General features: G+C 44.1%; 1 protein-coding gene across 2 annotated transcripts in view; it reads left to right on the top strand.

The window, feature by feature from the left end:
• Positions 1-24,509, top strand: part of LOC137332445 (A disintegrin and metalloproteinase with thrombospondin motifs 2-like) — a 205,636-nt gene that overhangs the window by 177,664 nt on the left and 3,463 nt on the right. Inside the window, exons 15-21 of one of the 2 annotated variants that reach the window (XM_067996293.1) lie at positions 4,415-4,468; positions 4,899-5,062; positions 10,245-10,404; positions 11,485-11,617; positions 15,365-15,572; positions 16,325-16,454; positions 23,752-23,856. In XM_067996293.1, the coding sequence (XP_067852394.1) occupies positions 4,415-4,468; positions 4,899-5,062; positions 10,245-10,404; positions 11,485-11,617; positions 15,365-15,572; positions 16,325-16,454; positions 23,752-23,856 (954 nt within the window). Of the gene's footprint in view, positions 1-4,387; positions 4,469-4,898; positions 5,063-10,244; positions 10,405-11,484; positions 11,618-15,364; positions 15,573-16,324; positions 16,455-23,751; positions 23,857-24,509 lie in introns of both variants that reach the window. The other variant, XM_067996292.1, reaches the window with a different exon arrangement.

Below are 24,509 nucleotides of genomic sequence, written 5' to 3'. Positions count from 1 at the left end.
GTCTCAGGGCTGGACAGATCTGATAGCTGCCACTAGAACAGGCACCAACTGATCAGTTGAGCTGTAGATTCAGGGCCCAGTGGAATGGTGACATCCAAAGGCTTCGTGCCTGATACTGCTATCTCTCAGGACAGCAGCACACGCCGGGACTCTGGCAAGCTCCCTCAGAATACTTTGCCTGTGTACGATGGCAGGTGAGACCAAGCTGCCCAGGAGCACCCTCCAGAGATGTACCAGCAGTGCCTTCCTCTCGCAAACTAGCTGCCATGAGTCAAGAGAGAAATCTTTGTACAGCATGAGCAGCCAAACTCCTCTCACGCTACAGGCCCTCGGAGCACTTCGGCACAGCACTAGAATAGGAGATAGGGAGAAACGGTTAGGTACGAGGGGGAAGCACGGCGCTCAGAAAGATTGGGAAGCCTGATAGTTTGGAAACAAATATGTTTTGCTGCAAATGAAAGAAATGTTTTGTTTATAATACACCTTGCAGGTATCTTGTGCTTTGTTACTTATTGTCATGATAATCTTTCAGGAGAGGGGACACTCATTTGGTGTGGACTTCTTCACTCAGGTGATTCTTCATGTCAAAGTCCTGTTGGGCTAGAAGTCTGCTATGGGTTCATCTGGTAGGGTGGGTAGAAGAAGGTATGCCTGAGGTGCTGCCACTTCAGTCAGTCAATCAAGGAAGACATTTTTTTTTTATTCGTTCACAGGGTATGGGCGTCGCTGGCGAGGCCAGCATTTATTGCCCATCCCTAATTGCCCTCGAGAAGGTGGTAGTGAGCCGCCTTCTTGAACCGCTGCAGGTGACGGTTCTCCCACAGTGCTGTTAGGAAGGGAATTCCAGGATTTTGACCCAGCGACATTGAAGGAACGGCGATATATTTCCAAGTCGGGATGGTGTGTGACTTGGAGGGGAACGTGCAGGTGGTGTTGTTCCCATGTGCCTGCTGCTCTTGTCCTTCTAGGTGGTAGAGGTCGCGGGTTTGGGAGGTGCTGTCGAAGAAGCCTTGGCGAGTTGCTGCAGTGCATCCTGTGGATGGTGCACACTGCAGCCACAGTGCGCCGGTGGTGAAGGGAGTGAATGTTTAGGGTGGAGGATGGGGTGCCAATCAAGCGGGCTGCTTTATCTTGGAGAGTGTCGAGCTTCTTGAGTGTTGTTGGAGCTGCACTGATCCAGGCAAGTGGAAAGTATTCCATCACACTCCTGACTTGTGCCTTGTAGATGGTGGAAAGGCTTTGGGGAGTCAGGAGGTGAGTCACTCGCCGCAGAATACCCAGCCTCTGACCTGCTCTAGTAGCCACAGTATTTATATGGCTGGTCCAGTTAAGTTTCTGGTCAATGGTGACCCCCAGTATGTTGATGGTGGGGGATTCGGCGATGGTAATGCCGTTGAATGTCAAGGGGAGGTGGTTAGACTCTCTCTTGTTGAAGATGGTCATTGCCTGGCACTTGTCTGGTGCGAATGTTACTTGCCACTTATCAGCCCAAGCCTGGATGTTGTCCAGGTCTTGCTGCATGCGGGCTCGGACTGCTTCATTATTTGAGGGGTTGCGAATGGAACTGAACACTGTGCAGTCATCAGCGAACATCCCCATTTCTGACCTTATGATAGAGGGAAGGTAATTGATGAAGCAGCTGAAGATGGTTGGGCCTAGGACACTGCCCTGAGGAACTCCTGCAGCAATGTCCTGGGGCTGAGATGATTGGCCTCCAACAACCACGACCATCTTCCTTTGTGCTAGGTATGACTCCAGCCACTGGAGAGTTTTCCCCCTGATTCCCATTGACTTCAATTTTACTAGGGCTCCTTGGTGCCACACTCGGTCAAATGCTGCCTTGATGTCAAGGGCAGTCACTCTCACCTCACCTCTGGAATTCAGCTCTTTTGTCCATGTTTGGACCAAGGCTGTAATGAGGTCTGGAGCCGAGTGGTCCTGGCGGAACCCAAACTGAGCATCGGTGAGCAGGTTATTGGTGAGTAAGTGCCGCTTGATAGCACTGTCGACGACACCTTCCATCACTTTGCTGATGATTGAGAGTAGACTGATGGGGCGGTAATTGGCCGGTAACTGCCCTCTGATGCCCCTTGCTGTGAATGAGGTCACAGTCTAGTTTGCATCACATACAAGCTGGATGTCCTCGCTATTTACGTACGTCAGCAACTGATTGGTTGGTGCTTTCAGTGCCACGTGGCACCCTGCACCTTGGGGAATTTCAGCTATCCTGCAAAAAAGCCCTGGCTCCGTGCCTCTGCTTAAAGGGTTAAATTATGAGGACAAGTTGCATAAACTTGGCTTGTATTCCCTTCAGTTTAGAAGATTGAAGGGTGACCTAATCAAAGTGTTTAAAACGAAAAAAGGATTCAATAGGGTATATAAAGAGAATCTATTTCCTCTGGTGGAGGAATCCACACCAAGAGGGCATAATCTTAAAATTAGAGCTAGGCCATTTAGGAATGAAATCAGAAAACACAACCTCACACATAGGGTAATAGAAATCTGGAACTTTTTCTCCCAAAAGCCAGTGGATGTTGGGTCATTTGAAGCTTTCAAGACTGAGATTGATAGAATTTTGTTAGGTAAGGCTACCGAGGGATATGGAACAAAGACGGGTAAATGGGATTCAGATACACATCAACCATGATTTAACTGAATGGCGGAACAGGCTCAAGGGGCTGAATGGCCTACTCCTCTTCCAATGCTGCCTGAGGCAATGCCAATGTGGATGAATGATAGCATCACCTACACAATACATGCCCTGACAGCTCATTGGCTACTGTTGCTCAGATGCCCTGTCGCAGTCTGGAAGGATGCGGAGCCATAAAAGTTGAGGGCTGCTGTCACTTTAATTGACACGGACAGTGCAGTTGTGGCAGTGGAGCGAGTCTGTAAATCTTTGTGATGAAGTTGGCAGAGATGCCCAATGGTAACCTTGGTGAGGCGCAACCATCAGAGGCACTGCTCTTTTTACAGGTCCTCGTAGGACCAGTGCAGCCTACACACACATTGGAGAGGGTCGTATCTGGTGGGCTGCTGCCTGATTCTCCTGGCCTCGATATGCTGCTGTTGCAACTCCTCTATTATGATAGCGTAGAGTGTTAAGAGAAAAGAAGTCCTGTTACAATTGTACAGGGCTTTGGGGGAGACCACACCTGGAGTACTGTGTACAGTTTTGGTCCCCTTATCTAAGGATATGCTTGCCTTAGAGGCGGTGCAACGAAGGTTCACTAGATTGATTCCTGGGATGAGAGTGTTGTGGCCTATATTCTCTGGAGTTTAAAAGAATGAGAGGTGATCTCATTAAAACATATAAGATTCTGAGGGAACTTGACAGGCTAGATGCTGAGAGGTTGTTTCCCCTGGCTGGAGAGTCTAGTACTAGGGGGCATAGTCTCAGGATAAGGGGACAGCCATTTAATACAGAGATGAGGAGGAATTTCTTCACTCAGAGGTTTGTGAATCATTGGAATCCTCTACCCCAGAGGACTGTGAAAGTGAGTCATTGAGTATATTCAAGGCTGAGATAGATAGATTTTTGGACTCTAGGGGAATCAAGGGATATGGAGATCGGGTGGGAAAGTGGTCAAAGATCAGCCATGATTTTATTGAATGGTGGAGCAGGCTTGAGGGGCTGTATGGCCTACTCCTGTTCCTATTTCTTATGTTCTTATGCTCGTAGGGAAACTCATCCCTTGTCCAAAGTTAATCTGAGTGTGGGTTTGGGGGTGGGATAGTCAGAGGTCCCAACATTTTATCTGGGAAGAGAGGAAAGCACTACAGTAAAATGAATTGCAGCCATCATTGATTTACAGATGTGAAGTAAGGGTTAAAAAAAATTCATCAGAAGCCTGTAATCACGAAGTAAAATTGGTACTCTCTTCAGCACACCATCTCCTCACTTACACTTGTCTGAAGTGCTAGGGGGAGTTGTTAGATCAGTTTTTTGGGGGTGTAAACTTACACCGATTGTATGAGCGGCACAAACCCAGGAAACTTCTGTGTACTTGAACAGTGCAGCTATGTAAATGAGCCCTTAAGGGCTTTGATGGGCATAATATCTGCACTATTAAAAAGGTCAAGAAAACTTGCATTTAGCACAATAATGGCATAAGTGTAACCAAATGCGCTAAAATGAAAATTTCCTTGATCTTTTAGGCCTAATAACAGTGTATCAATGGTGTAAATGCTGAAGACAAGGAGGAAATTCAGGGCAATTTTTCAACCATATCCTGGAAGAAAATTAACCCCAGGATGTTGATAATTTATTTATTGGCTCAATGATGATTTTATTCCAATGCCTTAACACAAGTTCACTTCAGTTAAAATGGTGTTCCATACTTTTTTTACATCATAATTTAGTTAATACTTTTCTCTGATCTGAAAGGTTATCTGAAGATGTTTGAAATTCCAGCTGGAGCGAGACATCTGTCCATTCAAGAGACAATTACATCTCCTCATTTCATTGGTAAGTCTTTCCCAAAATGAACCTCAAGTATCGAGCCATGAAGTAATTCCAGAATTGATGAGGGAAAGCAGTCCTGCTTGAAGAGATGATTTGAATTGACCTCATTATTTAAAGATAATTCTCCCTCGTTATAAAGCTTCTTTGTATAATACCCATATCTCTCAAATTTATAAGTGTCAAGAGCTGTTTACATCATGGGGATAGTAAAAGACGCAGTTCTATTTAATGTGCAGACTGTAGCAGGTGGAGGACATTTCCAGTGTGCCTTGTGTTTAATGTTTAAAAAGTGTTTTAAATGCTATTTATAGTGTAATTTAATATTGAAATTTTTAATTTGCTGTTCAAAATTTACAATCTCATAGTTTGAAGTTAATGTAACTACAGTGTTTCCTTACAAGAGCTCTAATAATTGTTTTTTTTATTTACTAAGTAATCAAGAACCAAGCTACAGGAAATTTCATTTTGAATGGCGAGGATGATTTGCCTGATTCTAAAACTTTCATTGAAATGGGAGTGATGTGGGAGTATTCCAATGATGATGACAAGGAATCTCTACAAACTGCTGGACCCCTCCATGATGGAATAGTAGTGCTGGTAAGATTACACTCCAATTACTACTAGAACAGCCACAATTTACACTTGTATAGCAGCATTAACATAATGAAACATCCCACAGCATTTCACTAGAGGGAGCTAAAATATGGACACTGAACAGGAATTGAGAGAAAATCTGGGAAAGGTGACCAAAGGCAAGATTGAAGAGGTAGGTTTTGAGGAGGCTTTTGAAGGTGAAATAGCTGTTGAGTAGATTGCTGGAGGCAGCAATGTCATGGTATATGGATTGACAGATGAGAGGGAGTTGGAAGCAAAAGCATACTGATGAGACAACTTCAATGTAGCCAGTTTTGAATTGGGTACACTTCTTCCGAATCCTGCCTCCCTCCCACCTTGCCAGCTGGTTATTCATTTCTTTGGGCACCCAGAAGCACAAACCTGGCTTCTTGTACTCCCATCCCCCTAAAGCAATGCTCATGGCTTTTCCCCCTCGTCCCCACCCTTTTCCCCTCTCCTCGATCTCCACCCCTTACCCCTACCAGAAGTGCATTACCTGGCTTCTCTTCTCTTCTCTTCCCCCGATTAAAACACCATTCCAGCTTCTACCCTGCCCCAATAAGTATTTCTTTGACTAAAACTTGGCTGATGGGTAATGACACTTTGCCTGTTACTGAAGCCTTCTTGCCTGACTATACTTCCTGCCACCTGCCCCACCCAAACCACAACAGTGCCAGTTTGGCCCTTATCATCATCTCACATCTTGGTCTCTTCCCCCCTACTTCTCTGGCACCTTCTCCTCTTTCAAGCACCTCACCTTGTTCCATACCTCTCGCCTCATTTTTAAAATCCTCATTCTGCATTGCCTCCCAAACCCCACCCTGAGTTTCTCATTGAAATAACCTCTCCCCTTTCCTCCACACTGACCAAATCCTCACACATTGTCGGTGATTTCAATCTCCATCTCAATTCACCTTGCCCTGTCTTTTCTAATTTCACTGTCTCGCCCTCCATATAAACTCTTCTACCCATATTAACAGAAGCCCCTTCGACCTTGCGATCCCTCTACCCCCATAGCCTTGATCATGGGCAAAGCAATCTGCTACCACTTCCTAGTATTTCTCATAACCCACATTCCCCCTCCTTCCTTCCAACACCACTTCCTTCTGCATCCATCTTTGGAAACCACTCTTTCCCCCCGCCCAAGTCACTTACACCTGCACACACAAACTCCCAAAGGCCTAGCCATTGGCCCCCCATTTGCCACGATACTTCTGCAGTTGGTGATCTACTCAACCAGTCCCCCACCTCCACCTTTGATGCCCTTGTTTCCAGTAAAACCTTTACTCTCTCCGATCCTGGTCTTTCCCCTGGTATGGCCTTCATCTTTGCTCCTGCAAGTCCAATCATTGCAACCTTCAGTGTATCTGGCACATAACTGGTTTAGCAGTCCATCATCATATCTGGCTGCACCACCTCAATCACTATCATGCCTCACTCTCCTCTGTCAAAATTGCCCAATACAACAGTATTATCCTGGAGAGCAACAATAGCTCCTGGCTTCTTTTCTCCACTACTAACAGCCTCCTTAAACCCTTCTCCCCTACCCCCCCCACACCTCCAACATCAAATGCAAGGATCTCATAGACTTCTTTATCACATTCAGCTGCCTCTGCCATTTCCCTCCTTCCCCTTGTCCTCCAAGCCAGCCTCTCCCCCAGATTGCCGCTGTCTTAGCCCTGATCCCGCATCCTTCTCTAGTTTCCTATCTCTCCTCATTCCCTATCTGAGCTCCCATGAGACCCACCTCCTGCTCCCTTGACCCCATTTCCACTAAATTGCTGACCACCCAATCTCCTTTGCTGGCTCCCATGCCAGTTGACATTGTAAATGAGTCCCTCTCCTCAGGTACAGTACCCCTCCCTTTTAGAACAGCTGTCATCACCCCATTCTCAAAATACCCATCCTTAAGCTCTCTGTCTTTGTAATTATTGCCTCATCTCCAACCTCGCTTTCCTCTCCTAAATCCTTAAACTTGATGTTGCCTCCCAAATCCATGCCCATTTTTCCTGCAACTCCATGTTTGAATCTCAGCACTGAAATGGCATTAATCAAGCGACATCCTCTGTGACTGTGGTGCTTTTCCCTCCTCAATCTCTCTGCAGCCTTTGACATAGTCAACCCCACGTCATCCTCCTCCAGTGTCTCCCCATTGTCAGCTCAGTGGGACTGTCTCGCTTTGCTCCACTATTAGCTATCAAATTGTAGCCAGATCATCTCCAGCAATGGCTTCTTTTCATGCTCCTGCACCATTACCTCTGGGGTCCCAATCTGTCCTTCGCCCCCTCCTCTTCCTCATCTACATGCTGCTCTATGGCGATATTATCTGAAAACATAGGCTCAGCTTCCAACGCTGACAACACCCAGTTGTACCTTTCCACCACCTCTCTCAATCTCTCTATTGCCTCTATGCTGTCCGACATTCATTCTTGGATGAGCTTTAATTTCCTCCAGTTGAACATTGAGAAGACTGCCACAAACTCCTTACCCTTGCCACCAATTTCATCCCCCTCCCTGGCTTTTGCCTGAGGTTGCTCCAGACTGTTCGCAACCTCGGCATCGTATTTGGCCCTGGGCTGAGCTTCTAACCTCATATCCTCTCCATCACAAAGATCGTCTATTTCCATCTCCATAACATTGCTTGCACCTGGCCCTGCCTCAGCCCATCTGTTGCTGAATCCCTCATCCACAACTTTGTCCCCTCCAGACTTGACTATTCCAATGATCTCCTAGCTGGCCTCTCATTCTGTATAAACTTCAGCTTATAGAATCATAGAAGTTACAACATGGAAACAGGCCCTTCGGCCCAACATGTCCATGTCGCCCAGTTTATACCACTAAGCTAGTCCCAATTGCCTGCACTTGGCCCATATCCCTCTATACCCATCTTACCCATGTAACTGTCCAAATGCTTTTTAAAAGACAAAATTGTACCCGCCTCTACTACTGCCTCTGGCAGCTCGTTCCAGACACTCACCACCCTTTGAGTGAAAAAATTGCCCCTCTGGACCCTTTTGTATCTCTCCCCTCTCACCTTAAATCTATGCCCCCTCGTTATAGACTCCCCTACCTTTGGGAAAAGATCTTGACTATCGACCTTATCTATGCCCCTCATTATTTTATAGACTTCTATAAGATCACCCCTTAACCTCCTACTCTCCAGGGAAAAAAGTCCCAGTCTGTCTAACCTCTCCCTGTAAGTCAAACCATCAAGTCCCGGTAGCATCCTAGTAAATCTTTTCTGCACTCTTTCTAGTTTAATAATATCCTTTCTATAATAGAGTGACCAGAACTGTACACAGTACTCCAAGTGTGGCCTCACCAATGCCCTGTACAACTTCAACAAGACATCCCAACTCCTGCATTCAATGTTCTGACCAATGAAACCAAGCATGCCGAATGCCTTCTTCACCACCCTATCCACCTGTGACTCCACTTTCAAGGAGCTATGAATCTGTACTCCTAGATCTCTTTGTTCTATAACTCTCCCCAACGCCCTACCATTAACGGAGTAGGTCCTGGCCCGATTCGATCTACCAAAATGCATCACCTCACATTTATCTAAATTAAACTCCATCTGCCATTCATCGGCCCACTGGCCCAATTTATCAAGGTCCCGTTGCAATCCTAGATAACCTTCTTCACTGTCCACAATGCCACCAATCTTGGTGTCATCTGCAAACTTACTAACCATGCCTCCTAAATTCTCATCCAAATCATTCATATAAATAACAAATAACAGCGGACCCAGCACCGATCCCTGAGGCACACCGCTGGACACAGGCATCCAGTTTGAAAAACAACCCTCTACAACCACCCTCTGTCTTCTGTCGTCAAGCCAATTTTGTATCCAATTGGCTACCTCACCTTGGATCCCATGAGATTTAACCTTATGTAACAACCTACCATGCGGTACCTTGTCAAATGCTTTGCTGAAGTCCATGTAGACCACGTCTACTGCACAGCCCTCATCTATCTTCTTGGTTACCCCTTCAAAAAACTCAATCAAATTCGTGAGACATGATTTTCCTCTCACAAAACCATGCTGACTGTTCCTAATTAGTCCCTGCCTCTCCAAATGCCTGCAGATCCTGTCCCTCAGAATACCCTCTAACAACTTACCCACTCTGCTGCCCATTTCCTGTCCTGCACCATGTCCTGCTAATCCATCACCCCTATCTACATTGGCTCTCAGTCCCCCAAAGCCTCCAAATTTAAAAGTCTCGTCCTCATTTTTAAATCTCTTCAGGACCTCAACACTGCCTATCTCTGTAACCTCCTCCAACCCTTCAACCACTCCTGAGAACTCTCCATTCCTCCGACTCTGGCCTCTTGCATATCCTTCCCTCCCTTAGCACCATCATTGGCAGCCATGCCTTCAGGTGCCACGGCTTCATGTTCCACAATTTCCTACCTGGACCCCTCTGCCTCAAGACCTCAAACTCCTCCTTTAAGACCTTCCTTAAAACCCTCCTCATTGACTGAGCTTTTGGTCACCCCTCTTAATATCTCCTTCTTTGGCTCGGCTTTCATTTTTGTCTGATTATATCTATGAATACGTTTTTCTATGTTAAAGGTGATATATAAATGCAAGTTGTTTTTGTTGTTGTTTACGCAGAGGGTATCAACAGCTGGTATCGGTTACCAGGAAGGTTGGTTAAGGCCAAGTCACTGGCCTCTTTTAAAAAGTGATTAACTGTTGTAATGGTAAAATTATTGGGTTGGCATTCTGGAAGGAAGAATTCAAATGAACTAAAAGGACATCTTTGTCTGAACCAATCTTGTGACACTTATGAAATTTGTACTCCTTTATATACAGTTGCAGTGTTATATAATTATTTTATAGTTAATCTTTTCCCATCAATGTTGAACATGTCTCAGCAACCTCATGACAGCTCCTCAAATAAATTGCTTCTCCATCCATAGAGAGATCTCATTTCCACTCAGCTCCTCCTTGTTCAGATCAAGAACTAAGCAGAGTTTGCAATGCATGTTGATGTTCCAATGCATAATGTCCCCATGTCTTTGTCAATTAATTTTCTCTTGGTGTTGTTAATGTGCATGTGTACGTCCTGCTACATCGTATGTGTGCTTATTTGGAATGCTAGAAGTAATGAATAGATAATCATTACGATCACATTTTTGTGCTTTTTTTAAAAATTAGATGATGCCTAATGATGATACCAAATCCTCCTTGACTTACAAGTACACAATTCACGAGGACTACTTGGCCACAATGACTAATGAAGTTTTACAAGAAGACATGGCTACATTTGAATGGGCTTTGAAGAGATGGTCTCAGTGCTCCAAGCACTGTGGAGGAGGTAATTCTTAGCTAGAGAATAAACCAGCGTGTAGTTTCAGCGAACTAAAAATTGATTATTAGTCATGATTAATAAATCAGAAATATATCTACTTATTACACAAATGTTACAGGAAGGTTAGAGATCAGCACCTAACTGCACACTAATTTTGATTGCACTCAATGAGTCACTCAGGTTAATTCTTTTAATACTAAAAGTTAGTTTTCTTTTAGAAAACATGGCAATCCATCTACACTGAGGGAAAATGACCCTTTTTATACATTCTTTTATGTATATTTTGCCAATTAATAGTGGATGATTTGTAAACAACTGCCTTATCTAGCACTGGTCACAACAGCAAATGGCAAACTGTTCTTATTTTTAAAATATTAAGTAAGAAAAAAGTACCTATCAACTGTGCAGGGGATGTGATTCCTGGTGCAATGGCAAAGCTTACGTTTAATTAATTCTGGTTTATTAGAGATGGTTCTAGATGACCTTGTGGTACTGGACCATCAATCAGTGTTAGTTTAGTGTGGAGGGTGCTAGGTGACCTCATAGTAGCCCATTGAATTCGTATACACTTTAAAATGGTGCACATTTTTACCATTGTTCTATATTGAGGAACTGTTCCATAACCGTATAAACAGTGGTTTACTTTATGCCGAAAAACATGGAAAGAACTAATAACATTTTGAATCACATACCGTGATTTTAATAGTCAAGCTTTGGTATCAAAGGACACAAACTGTAGCCCTTCCAAAGCCAAACCTGATAATCAAATGAACCTGACTTTTCATTACTAGGTAGAGCACAAAAATCATGAAATGCTGGTGAACTTTATTCATCATTGTAATAGTAAAATTCAATAAGCTTGTATTAGTATTGTCATAATGTTACTCCAAGACAAAATAATGCTCCAATAAATATTCAATCTCAGCAATTGCTAATTTCCCAGCTATTAAAAATTATATTTGCATTGCCACTTAAATAGGTTGATGCTCAATATTTAATGCAAACAACTAGAAGATTCAAATAATGTTCTATAAAACTTAAGTACTTAAGACTTTTATTCTGATAGAGATGATTGGTTTTACTAAGGTGCTCAGTTTACAAGATACGGCTGTCGCAGGAAGGCTGATGGCAAGATGATTCATCGCAGCTTCTGTGATGCAAGTAAAAAACCAAAGCCAATCCGTCGAATGTGCAACCTGCAGGAGTGCTCTCAGCCTATGTAAGTGAACAGGAAGAATTGGGTCCTCTGTTCTATTTCTCATCTACATGCTGGCCCTCGGTGACATCATCCGAAGCCATGGGGAGAAATTTTAATCCCCCAGGGGGGTGGGGAGATGTTCAGTTCCTAAAAATGGGAAACCCAACCCCAACCCTCCGGGAATGCTCCTACTTCCAGTTTAACCGGGGCGGGTTCGGGGTCAGGCGAGTAACCCGCTCTCGAGAGGCGTGTCAGTAATTGTAATATGTTAATGAGGCTCCGTGCCTCAGATTTTGGCAGCCATTTAGATTTAACGCTTCCAGCACGGGTTTCCCAGGGCTCGGGAAACCCAGCAGCTAAAGGGAGGTGAGAACTACCGGATCCAGCAGGGAAGTGCATTTCCAGCACTGCTTGTGGACCAGGAGGAGGTGGAGCGCTTTCCCCTGGCCCCCGAAACAAATCTGGCGTGGTCTTCCGACCACCCCCCCGCGATCTCCCTCCGCCAGCGATCTCTTCTCCCCGTCCCTCCGCGATATCTCCCCCCCGCCCCCCCAGCAATCTGCTCTCCCGCGATCTCTTCCCCCTCCCCCACTGGGCTACCCCCCCGCCCCCCTCCGGTCCCAGCCTGCAGCCTTGTACAGCAGGCTTTCCCTCCTGGCAGCCAGCCCAGCCTCTCAATCTGGCTGGCTGCCGAGTGGGAAACCGAGTGGAAAAAAATCTAATGAAGTCCTGCTGTTAAATTCGGCAGCACCTCTGCCTTTCCCGTATATCTGGTTTTCCCGGCCGCTGACAGGCTCCCCCGTTCCCTCCCCGCCTCCCCATAAATATCGGGGCCATGATGTCAGGTTCCACATTAACGCTGACGATACCCAGTTCTACCTCACCACCACCTCACTCAACCCCTCCATTGCTGCTGTGTTGTCAGACTTCCCGTACAACCTCCAGTTCTGGATGAGCCGCAATTTCCTCTAATTAAACACTGGGAAGGCCATTGACTCAGCCACCATCACAAACTCCGTTCCCTCGCCACTGATTCCATTCAAAAATTCAAAACTAATCTGCGGAAACAATATTTCAGTGAGCGAGTGGTCAATATGTAGAGCAGACTCCCAAGGGAGACAGTGGAAGAAGTCAGCAGTTCAAATGCAAATTAGATAGATTTCTTTAAGAAAATAACATTTTGGGATACAGTATCTGAGTAATTTGAGACAGGACTTGCGGTAAGTGTAGCATGTTTGGGAGCAAAAAGGTGACTTTGGACCTGTGCTTCTCAAAGCTCTTGACCACTGGGGTTTTCCTTGTGTCATTTTTGGGTCTGTTGTAGACTAATTGATAGAGATTGGTTGCTTTGATTAGACAAGAACTCCATTATCATCGTGTTATGAGAAGGCAAACTAAATGGACCATGGTCTTTTTTTGTCTCGCAATTCCTTTGTTCTTATGCTCTATCCCCCTCCCACTGTCGCAGACTGAAGCAAACTGTTCACAACCTCGACATTCTATTTGACCCGAAGATGAGTTTCCGACCCCATAATCCTCTCCATCACAAAGACCGTCTACTTCCAGCTCCGTAATTTTGCCCGTATATACCCCTGCCTCAGCCCATCTCAAGCTGAAACTCTTATCCATGCTTTTGTTAACTCCAGACTCGACTATTCCAATGCTCTCCTGACTCACCTTGGTCTCACCTGAAGCCTGCAATGAACTGGTCCAATCAATAGGGCTTTTTGGCCTATTTAATCATGCCTTCTGACTGTTTGAGTTCTGCAGTGGCAGTCCCGCTGAAGCACTGCCTTAATTTTGATGGAGGCCACTAGCGGACTCCTGCTTTCTGGCAGGGAGCTCGCCGAATGCCCTCAATAAATACCGTATGACCCCTGACCCAGGAAATTGAGCCAGGTCACAGTGGGGTTGGTGAAAGTTCTGCCCCACCAGTCATGTCAATTCCACATCATTCCCTCACCGGCACTGATTACATCGCAGTAAAGACTTGCATTTATTTAGCACTTTTCACAACTTCAGGACATTCCAAAGTGCTTCACAGCCAATTAATTACTTTTTGTAGTGTAGTCACTGTTGTAATGTAGGAAAACACAGCAACTAATTTGTGAACAGCAAGATCTCACGAATAGCACTGAGATTCAGACCAGGTAATCTGTTTTAGTGATGTTGGTTGAGGGATAACTGTTAGCCAGGCGACCTCCCCTGATTTTCTTGGACTAGTGCCACGGGGTCTTTTACATCCACCTGAGAGGGCAGATGGGGCCTTGGTTTAACATGTCATGTAAAAGACGGCATCTCTGAAAGTGCAGCACTCCCTCACAACTGCACTGAAGTGTCAGCCTAGATTATTTGCTCGTCTCTTGAATGGCCTTAAACCCACAACTTTCTGATTCAGAGGCAAGAGTGCAGCACTGAGGCACCTTGAAATGATCCATGGCTTTTCTCCCTGAGCAATCGACAAAACGGTCTGTCAAATATTTTTTGATGAAGACAGTGGTCCTTTCATTGTATTCTTGACCCTGCAAATGAAGCAGGCCTTAAGATGAAGATGTTGCTTCACAAATTGTTTATTTCTGACTATTCAAAATAAGTGGATTGATTTTGTTTTTTTGAGAGTTATTCTGTGAATGTTGGTAACCATTTCATAGTTCGGAAATGTGAGAATTACCAGAGTGAAATTTCCACTCAATTCTAACAGTTAGATGCTGTTAGGATTGAAAAAAAAGTGTACGGGGTCACTTCTTCTCATGACCCCTGTCATTCACACTCACAAAAGCAATCTTGTAGCATACCGTCACCGAATCCCCTACCATCAACATCCTGGGGTCACCATTGACCAGAAACTTAACTGAACCAGCCACATAAATACGTGGCTACAAGAGCAGGTCAGAGGCTGGGTATTCTGCAGCGAGTGACTCACCTCCTGACTCCCCAAAGCCTTTCCACCATCTACAAGGCACAAGTCAGGAATGTGATGGAATGCTCTCCACTTGCCTGGATGAGTGCGGCTCCAACAGCACTCAAGAAGCTCGACACCATCCAGGACAAAGCAGCCCACTTGATTGGCACCCCATCCACCACCCTAAACATTCACTCCCTTCATCACCGGCGCACCGTGGCTGCAGTGTGTACCATCCACAGGGTGCACTGCAGCAACTTGCCAAGGCTTCTTCGACAGCACCTCCCAAACCCACGACCTCTACCATCTAGAAGGACAGGGGAAGCAGGCACATGGGAACAACACCACCTGCACGTTCCCTTCCAAGTCACACACCATCCCAATTTGGAAATATATCGCCGTTCCTTCATCATCGCTAGGTCAAAATCCTGGAACTCCCTACCTAACAACACTGTGGGAGAACCTTCACCACACGGACTGCAGCGGTTCAAGAAGGCGGCTCACCACCACCGTCTCAAGGGCAATTGGGGATGGGCAATAAATGCTGGCTTTGCCAGCAATATCCATATCCCATGAACGAATAGAAAAAACACTGTCCGTGGTGGAATATTCTACCTGTCTTGTATTTCTTAGACTGTTGTGTTTTATCATTTGTTCATTTGTTTTACAGCCTTGAAAACTGTGTCTTTACTGATGTTGGTAGTGTTATGGTTGATGCACTTGGTTAAATTCCTATTTTTGTAGAAATAGTGCTGAGCAGAATTTGAACCCCATAGTAAGTAGAATACTAAGATCACAACACACAGTGCAAGTCCCATGATTGCTCTGACTTTTACATGATTAGTACTTTAGTTTGTACTTTACAGATGGATTACAGGGGAATGGGAGCCATGCACCAGAACTTGTGGCAAATCCGGATATCAGATCCGTACTGTCCGGTGCGTTCAGCCACTCCATGATGGCACCAATCGCTCAGTGCATAGCAAATACTGCAATGGAGATCGGCCCGAGACCAGAAAACCTTGTAATCGAGAGCTCTGCCCTGCACAGTGGAGAATAGGACCTTGGTCTCAGGTAAATTAAGGGATTTTGCTATTTCCTGTTTCTCACTGTCCCAAGTGTGTGGAGAATTGTTATGTCCCTGTTGTACTTGGTTTTGAGTACCACTTGCAAGTCACTCCGATTGTGGGTTGACACTGAAATTGGTGTAGACCTGCTGCCACCGTGCTGGCAGGAGCAAGACCTCCAAAAATGCAGTAGGCTTAGACAAGATGGTACTGACCAAAGCAATCCTGTGCTCAGCTCCTGGAACTAACTATTTTTTTAAAAAATTGGGCTTTTTGTACTAAGGAGCGAATAGACAGCAATCCCACGTTCTTGGGTTAATAATTCCCTGCTGACCGCATCCCATTGAATCAGGTTCCAGATCAACTGTGGCACCAAAGCCAGTATTGCTAGTGATAGTTTTCACTCTGTGCTGTTTTCAGCAGTGTGCTTTCATTTTTCTTAGCAGAACTTATTAACTAGCAAGAAATCCAGACTAATTTAATTAACCACTGGTTGCAGTCTCGCCAGCAAGTTCCAGTCTGGGCTCATACCATTCTGCTGCTGTTTATGTCTATTTGCATAGGGTAGTTTCACACATCGCACTTTATTAGAAATGTCCAGTCAAGCTCATTATTGTTTATCTGTCAATATACTACTTGCAGAAGCACCTGCTCAGATTTTTCTAGTACCTCCTTACACAGCAGTAGCCATGTATAAATGTTATTGGATTCTGGTTTTCCTGTTTTCTTTCACAAATGTGCAATTTGTTGTTTTGTTAGTGTTCTGTAACCTGTAGAAATGGAACGCAGGAAAGACAGGTCTTGTGCCGAACAAGGGACAATATGATTGGCCACTGTAAAGAAGAGAAGCCAGACACCGTGCGGATATGTAGAATGCCTTCATGTCACAGTAAGTCACTCAGAAAACAGTGCTGTCCTACAAGCTACAAGGATCATTGGTTAATTAATGTTAACCTTGAAAAGAATATGGAATCATTTTCTGTTAGTAATAAGGGTAAATTCCACACTCCCACACTCTCAATGGGGATCTGTGCTCAAGGGGGGAATCAGTCATAGAATCAAGGCAACAGTGCTTTAGCTCTATTTCCAACCCATGCTTCCTTCAATCTGGGAGCAGGGAATCAGGGAATTTACCTTCTATCTTATACAGTCAAAGTTTAAATGTTTGCATAATTTTGAGCAAGATTGCTTGTGAAAAGATTAACTGCTCCTGTAGGATTGTCCAACCTAAGTGGATGATATTGTAGCTGTGTTTGTTCAGTACTTCTTTAGCTCTACTGTTTAAACTGTGGTAGTTAATCTTATATATAAGATTCAAAGTGTTGACCTATCCCTAGTAGCTTCTCAATCAATTTTAACAGAAAATCCAAATAATTTCTGAGTAACATGTAATCATAATCACATCAGTCAGTGTAGAAATCTCAGCTTTATTTTTATTCATTCTCAAGATGTGGGCATTGCTGGCAAATCTGGCATTTATTGCCCATCCCTAGTCGCCCTGAGAAGGTGGTGGTGGGTTTTCTTCTTGAACCACTGCAGTGTAGTGGTTTGATACAACCGAGTGGCTTGCTAGGCCACTTCAGAGGGCAGGTAAGGATGGGAGACTGGAGTCACATCCAGGCCAGACTGGGTAAGGGTGGCAGGTTTCCTTCCCTAAAGGACATTAGTAAACCAGTGACAGCATCATAGTCACTTTTAATGATTTTTATTTCCATATTTTATTTTAAACTGATTTCAAATTGTCAAACTGCCATGGCAGCATTTGAACTCTCGTTCTGTGGATTATTAGTCCAGGCCTCTGGATTACTAGTCCAGTAACATAAGTACTACACTACCATATCGTACAGCATTTGTACAAACAAGTGGGGTTCTTCCATCCAGAAAGAACTTGCATTTATATGGTGCCCTTCACATCCACAGGATGTTCAAAGTACTTCACAACAATTAAATACTTATGACATGTAGGCACTGTTATTACACAGGTGAATGCAGTAACCAATTTTCATACAGTGAGATCCCATAAACAGCAAAATACATGTTTTGGTGGAGGGATAGATGATGGCTAGGACACTGCCCTGCTCTTTTTCAAATAGCACTATGTGAGCTTTTACATACAGTTGAACAGATTATGTGCTCAAGTCCTGGAATAGGGTTTGAACACATGACCTTCTGCCTCAGAGCCAAGACTATTACCACTGAGCCAGGCTGACACTTAATTTCCTTTACAGAAAGATCCTAAAATTGCTCCAACGTGGCATCCAATTGACTCTTAAAATATTTTGCCTCCACTCTTCTATCTGAGCGGCCATTCCATGTATTGATCATTCTTTGTATGAAGAAGAATCCCCTGATATCAGTCCTAAATTTACCTTTTACAAGCTTGAACCTATGCCCTGTTATGATTTTGGGTCTGCCACAGATATCTACTCAGGTTCAGTGATGTCAGTTGCTCCCTGAAGTGGTCTGGTCGTCTGCTTATTAGGGAAGTTGACTCCCATTGCCCTATATTTACTAGCACGGTGGCGGAACCCAGGATTGTAACAATGAAACTTGCTTGTGTTCTGCACCAGATCTCTGTATCTTACACACATGTATTCCTTTAATCTCTCCAAAGACAGACCAAGTTAACACTAGGCGAGATGATGTTCAATTCATAATGAATAAGTTGGTTTATTTCATTATCAGCCACAAATATAAAACACTGAGGGACACTTAGAATCATAGAAAGATTACAGCACGGAAGGAGGCCATTCAGCCCATCGAGTCCGCACTGGTTCTATGCAAGAGCAATCGAGCTAGTCCCACTCCCCCGCCCTTTCCCCATAGCCCTGCAGATGTTTTCCTTTCAAGTACTTATCCAGTTCCCTTTCGAAAGCCACGATTGAATCTGCCTCCACCACCCCCTTGGGCAGTGCATTCCAGATCCTAACCACTCACTGTGCAAAAAAGTTTTTCCTCGTGTCACCTTTGGTTCTTTTGCCAATCACCTTAAATCTATGGCCTCTGCTCTTTGACCCTTCAGAACAGTTTCTCACTATCTACTCTGTCTAGCCCCTTCATGATTTTGAATAGCTCTATCAAATCTCCTCGCAACCATCTCTGTTCCAAGAGAACATAGAACCATAGAAAAAATACAGCACAGAAGGGGGCCATTCGGCCCATCGTGTCCATGCCGGCTCAAAGAACAACCAGGTGCCCATTCTAATCCCACCTTCCTGCACCCGGTCCATGGCCCTGCAGCTTATAGCACTTTAGGTGCAGGTCCAGGTACTTTGTAAAAGAGTTGAGGGTCCCTGCCTCTACCACCAATTCGGGCAGCGAATTCCATACACCCACCACACTCTGGGTAAAAAAGTTTTTTCTCATGTCCCCTCTAATCCTTCCGCCAATCAGCTTAAATCTATGTCCTCTAGTTCTTGAACTCACCGGTAGGGGAAACAGGTACTTCCTGTCTACTCTAACTGGGCCCTTCATAATTTTGTACACCTCAATCAAGTCTCCCCTCAGCCTCCTCTGCTCCAAGGAAAACAACCCCAGCCTATCCAATCTCTCCTCGTCGCTGCAATTTTCAAACCCTGGCAACATTCTTGTAAATCTTCTCTGCACTCTCTCCAGAGCAATTACGTCCTTCCTGTAATGTGGTGACCAGAACTGCGCACAATACTCCAGCTGTGGCCTTACCAGTGTTTTATACAGTTCCATCGTTACATCCCTGTTTTTGTATTCTATACCTCGGCTAATAACGGAGAGCATTCCGTATGCTTTCTTCACAACCCTATCTACCTGTACTGCCACCTTCAGGGACCTGTGCGCATGCACTCCAAGGTCTCTCACTTCCTCTACCCCTCAATATATTCCCATTTACTGTGTATTCCCTTTTACTGTTTACCCTCCCTAAGTGCATTACCTCACACTTCTCCTGGTTGAACTCCATTTGCCACTTTTCCGCCCACTCCACCAACCCACTGATATCTTCTTGGAGTCTACAACCATCCTCTTCACTATCAACTACACGGCCAATTTTTGTGTCGTCTGCAAATTTGCCAATCATGCCCCCTACATTCAAGTCCAAATCATTAATATATACCACAAACAGCAAGGGACCCAACACTGAGCCCTGTGGCACACCACTGGAAACGGATTTCCATTCGCAAAGACACCCATCGACTTTTACCCTTTGTTTCCTGTTACTGAGCCAATTTTGGATCCAATTCGCCACATTTCCCTGTATCCCATGGGCTTTTACCTTTCTGACCAGTCTGCCATATGGGACCTTGTCAAATGCCTTACTAAAATCCACGTAGACAACATCCACTGCACTACCCTCATCAATCTTCCTTGTCACTTCCTCAAAGAATTCAATCAGATTTGTATGGCATGACCTTCCCTGAACAAATCCATGCTAACTATCCCTGATTAAAACATGCCTTTCCAAGTGACAGTTTATCCTATCTCTCAGTATTGATTCTAATAGTTTGCCCACCACCGAGGTAAGACTGACCGGCCTATAATTGTTTGGCCTTTCCCTCGTACCCTTTTTAAACAATGGTACTACATTTGCTGTCTTCCAGTCCTCTGGTACCTCCCCTGAATCTAGTGACGATTGGAAAATAATCCTCAGAGCATCCGCTATTTCCTCCCTGGCTTCCTTCAATAGCCTAGGAAACAATCCATCCGGCCCTGGTTACTTATCAACTTTCAAGGATTCCAGTCCCTCTGGTACTTCCTCTCTCATAATGTTTACCTTATCCAATATTTCACATCTCTCCTCTTTAACTACTACGTCCGGATCATCCCTTTCCCTTGTGAATACGGAGACAAAATATTAATTTAAAACCCTACCCACATCCTCTGCTTCTACACAAAAGTTACCCTTATCATCCCTGATAGGTCCCACCTTTTCCTTAGCTATCCTCTTGTTCTTAATGTACTGATAAAACATCTTTGGGTTTTCTTTAATCTTACTAGCTAATATTTTTTCATGCCCCAGAACAACCCCAGCTTCTCCAGTCTATTCACGTAACTAAAGTCCCTCATCCTTGGAATCATTCTAGTAAATCTCTTCTACACCTTCTCTAAGGCTGTTACATCTTTCCTGAAGTGCGGTGCCCAGAACTGGACACAATACTCCAGTTGTGGCCGAACCAGTGTTTTATAAAGGTTCATCATGCCTTCCATACTTTTGTACTCTATGCCTCTATTCATAAAGCGCAGGATCCCATTTGCTTTTTTAACCACTTTCTCAACCTGCCCTGCCACCTTCAACAATTTGTGCACATACACCCCCAGATCTCTCTGTCCCTGTACCCCTTTTAGAGTTGTGCCCTTTAGTTTATATTGCCTCTCCTCGTTCTTCCTACCGAAATGTATCACTTCGCATTTTTCTGCGTTAAATTTCATCTGCCACGTGCCTGCCCATGCTACCAGCCTGTCTATATCCTCTTGAAGTCTATCACTATCCTCCTCACTGTTTACTACCCTTCCAAGTTTTGTGACATCTGCAAATTTTGAAATTGTGCCCTGTACACCCAAGTCCAAGTCATTAATATATATCAAGAAAAGCAGTGGTCCCAGCACTGACCCCTAGGAAACACCACTGTACACCTCCCTCCAGTCCGAAAAACAACCATTCACCATTACTCTCTGTTTCCTGTCCCTTAGCCAATTCTGTATCCATGTTGCTACTGCCCCCTTTATTCCATGGGCTGCAATCTTGATGATAAGCCTACTGTGCGGCACTTTATCAAAAGCCTTTTGAAAGTCCATAAACACCACATCAACTGTATTGGCCTCATCTACCCTCTCTGTTACCTCATCAAAAAACTCTGTCAGGTTAGTTAAACACAATTTGCCTTTAACAAATCCATGCTGGCTTTCCCTAACCAATCCACCCTCATCCAAGTGACTGTTAATTCTGTCCCGGATTATCGTTTCTAAAAGTTCCCCCACCACTGAGGTTAAACTGACTGGCCTATAGTTGCTGGGTTTATCCTTACACCATGTTTTGAACAAGGGTGTAACATTTGCAATTCTCCAGTCCTCTGCCACCACCTCCATATTTATGGATGTTTGGAAGATTATGGCCAGTACCTCTGCAATTTCCACCCTTACTTCCCTCAGCAACCTAGGATGCATCCCATCCAGACCAGGTGACATATCTACTTTAAGTACAGCTAGCCTTTCAAGTACCTCTTCTTTATCAATTTTTAGCCCATCCAGTATCTCAACTATATCTTCCTTTACTGAGACTGTGGCAGCATCTTCTTCCTTGGTAAAGACAGATGCAAAGTACTCATTTAGTACCTCGGCATCCCCTCTGCCTCCATGAGTAGATCTCCTTTATGGTCCCTAATTGGCCCCACCCCTCCTCTTACTACCTGTTTACTGTTTACAAGCCTGTAGAAGACTTTTGGATTCTCTTTTATGTTGGCTGCCAGTCTATTCTCATACTCTCCCTTTGCCCCTCTCATTTCCTTTTTCACTTCCCCTCTGAACCTTCTATATTCTGCCTCGTTCTCACTTGTGTTATCAACCTGACATCTGTCATATGCCCCTTTTTTCCATTTCATCTTACTCTCTATGTCTTTTGTCATCCAGGGAGCTCTGGCTTTAGTTGCCCTACCTTTCTGCCTCGTGGGAATGTGCCTATACTGTACCCGAACCATCTCCTCCTTAAAGGCCGCCCACTGTTCAATTACAGTTCTGCCTACCAATCTTTGATTCCAATTTACCCGGGCCAGATCTGTTCTCTGCCCATTGAAATTGGCCTTCCTGCAATTGAGTATTTTTACTTTAGAGTGATCCATGTCCTTTTCCATAGCTATTCTAAACCTTATGATACTATGATCGCTGTGATTGATGCAATCACCATAACAAAAAGGAATAAAGAACATGCATAAACTAATCCACTTTGGTGGGTTTCTTACTTAACATAACAAGATGTGTTCTCCCTGAACAGGGGAGAGGTTTTCCCCATGCACCCTGCTGTTGCCTGACTGACTTTCTGCTGTCTACATCTTAATATTTTAAAAGCCTCTCTCCCTGATTCAGGTGTTGACATAAGGGTTTCTCAACACCTGAATGACCAGACATTGCTAACAAATTGGCCATTGTTTGGGATCTGTGCAAAACAACTGCAAATCCCACAAATTTAAATACCTCTCTCTGCCTATGCATCCAAAATTCAGTATGGAGCCCTGTGGTACAAATAATTCCTTTTAGACGAGCTTTTGCTCAAACACATATTAAAAACTGTTTATGTCCAAGTCTTTTCCATGGAAAAATAGCCAAAGAATCCTGAACCAAGATAGTCTCCTTGATCTATTATCACAGTTTAGAATGAGGTAATTTTCCGGATTTACTTTTTTGATCACTCTACTATCTTGTATCTATATCTCAGTACAATCCCTTTTCTTAACTAGTGACAATAACCTTCATCCTGGCCCCACAAGAAAAGAAAAACAAAGGAAATTCACTCATCTTTTTGGGCCTCTTCTAGCTCCTCCCCGTTAGGTTGGCCTGGCCGAGAAGCCACAATGGCTTCCCCGCTCAGGCCTCTGGTTAAAATAGTAGTTGGGTGCCGATGATGTAATTGGAGCTTGATCTCCATATTTAAAGAAGGACCTCACCGGCTTCTGGCAGGTGTGTCTCTCACCTGCTCAGAAGAGCAGGTTAAGATCGGAACATGCGGGAAGACAGCGGGACCTCGATGGGTGAGTCCCACATGCCATTTAGGTTAAAATCACCCTTTAGTATCCTGCGGCAACACATAAAAATGTATATCTATGAAATATAGAAATGTTCAGAAATATCAATCAAAGCAATCAATATATGGTTGAAAAATCTGGTGTCACCTCTTTGTACTGATACATCATCTCAAAAAATTAGAATGCAACAAGAACTATATATAAAATATTGTTGGGCCTACACATATTGCAGAATCTCTCCAGAATTCAGTCGGACCTGTATTTAATATATGGGTGTCAGAAATGTACATGTTTAAATGTTTCTAATCAAAATAGTTCATGTTTTTACTGTTTACTCTCATGTGCATTTAAATGAAATCAAATAATGCAACTATGAGTCACAACTACTCAAATAGTGAAGTCAAACAAGCACAGAAAGTTTTTTTTTAATTAGTTCTATTTAGTAGATTGGTTCTGATCTATATGTTCCATTCTTTCTAGAAAACTCTTCTCAGCAAACATCACTCACTTCCTCCAAAGGAAAGTCTTTAATCCAATGGCTCTCGCGTCCAGATCCAGAATATCCCATTCAGAAAGTTTCGACAAGTAAATCCCATTATAACTCTGATCCTGGCTTTAAATGCATGCAGTTTCTCACCTGGATTTTACCCTTCTCTGTGTCCTTTTCTCTTCATAGTGCATTTCTCTGATTAGCAACTGCATCATGGTTCTAATTCTTCTACTGGGCTCTGGTGCACAGCCTGTCTCTTCTCTAGAGCTTGTGCAGCACTAGTGGTGGAGGTCCAAAGGGATGACTTCACACTTCGATGGAGGAATTCCACAGTACGTTGCAGGCCTCGGAATGGGAGCTGTCTCCGGCTTGCTTACTGTTTGATTTGCTTGAGAACAGGCTCTAATGAAACACTGTCTCAGTTTGACAGAAACTGAGAAATTTATTGTGAATGTGATCACATCACAATAACGACATCTTCTCGTGCTAATATTTCCTTCTCTCTAAATCTCTTATACTTTGTTAGAATTTCCTAGAGTAGTTTGTGCTATGACCTAAATGAATAGTAGCTGCAGTAATTTCCTTTCTCTTTCGCATTTGTTGCTTTCTGAGATAGATTTCTACTGCTTGACATTGTGCTGTTGCATTTTCATAGTGCAGAGTGAGGATTAATGGCTCGTGCTCTGTTTATAGGTAGCAGGTGCATGGATTCATTTTCATCTGTTGCATGCTTGATGATTACGTTTTT

This window comes from Heptranchias perlo, chromosome 14 (assembly GCF_035084215.1).
Source record: "Heptranchias perlo isolate sHepPer1 chromosome 14, sHepPer1.hap1, whole genome shotgun sequence".
In the NCBI taxonomy this organism is placed as follows: Eukaryota; Metazoa; Chordata; class Chondrichthyes; order Hexanchiformes; family Hexanchidae; genus Heptranchias; species Heptranchias perlo.
Note: the sequence above shows the minus strand (reverse complement) of the source record. Positions and strands in the feature narration are given on the sequence as shown.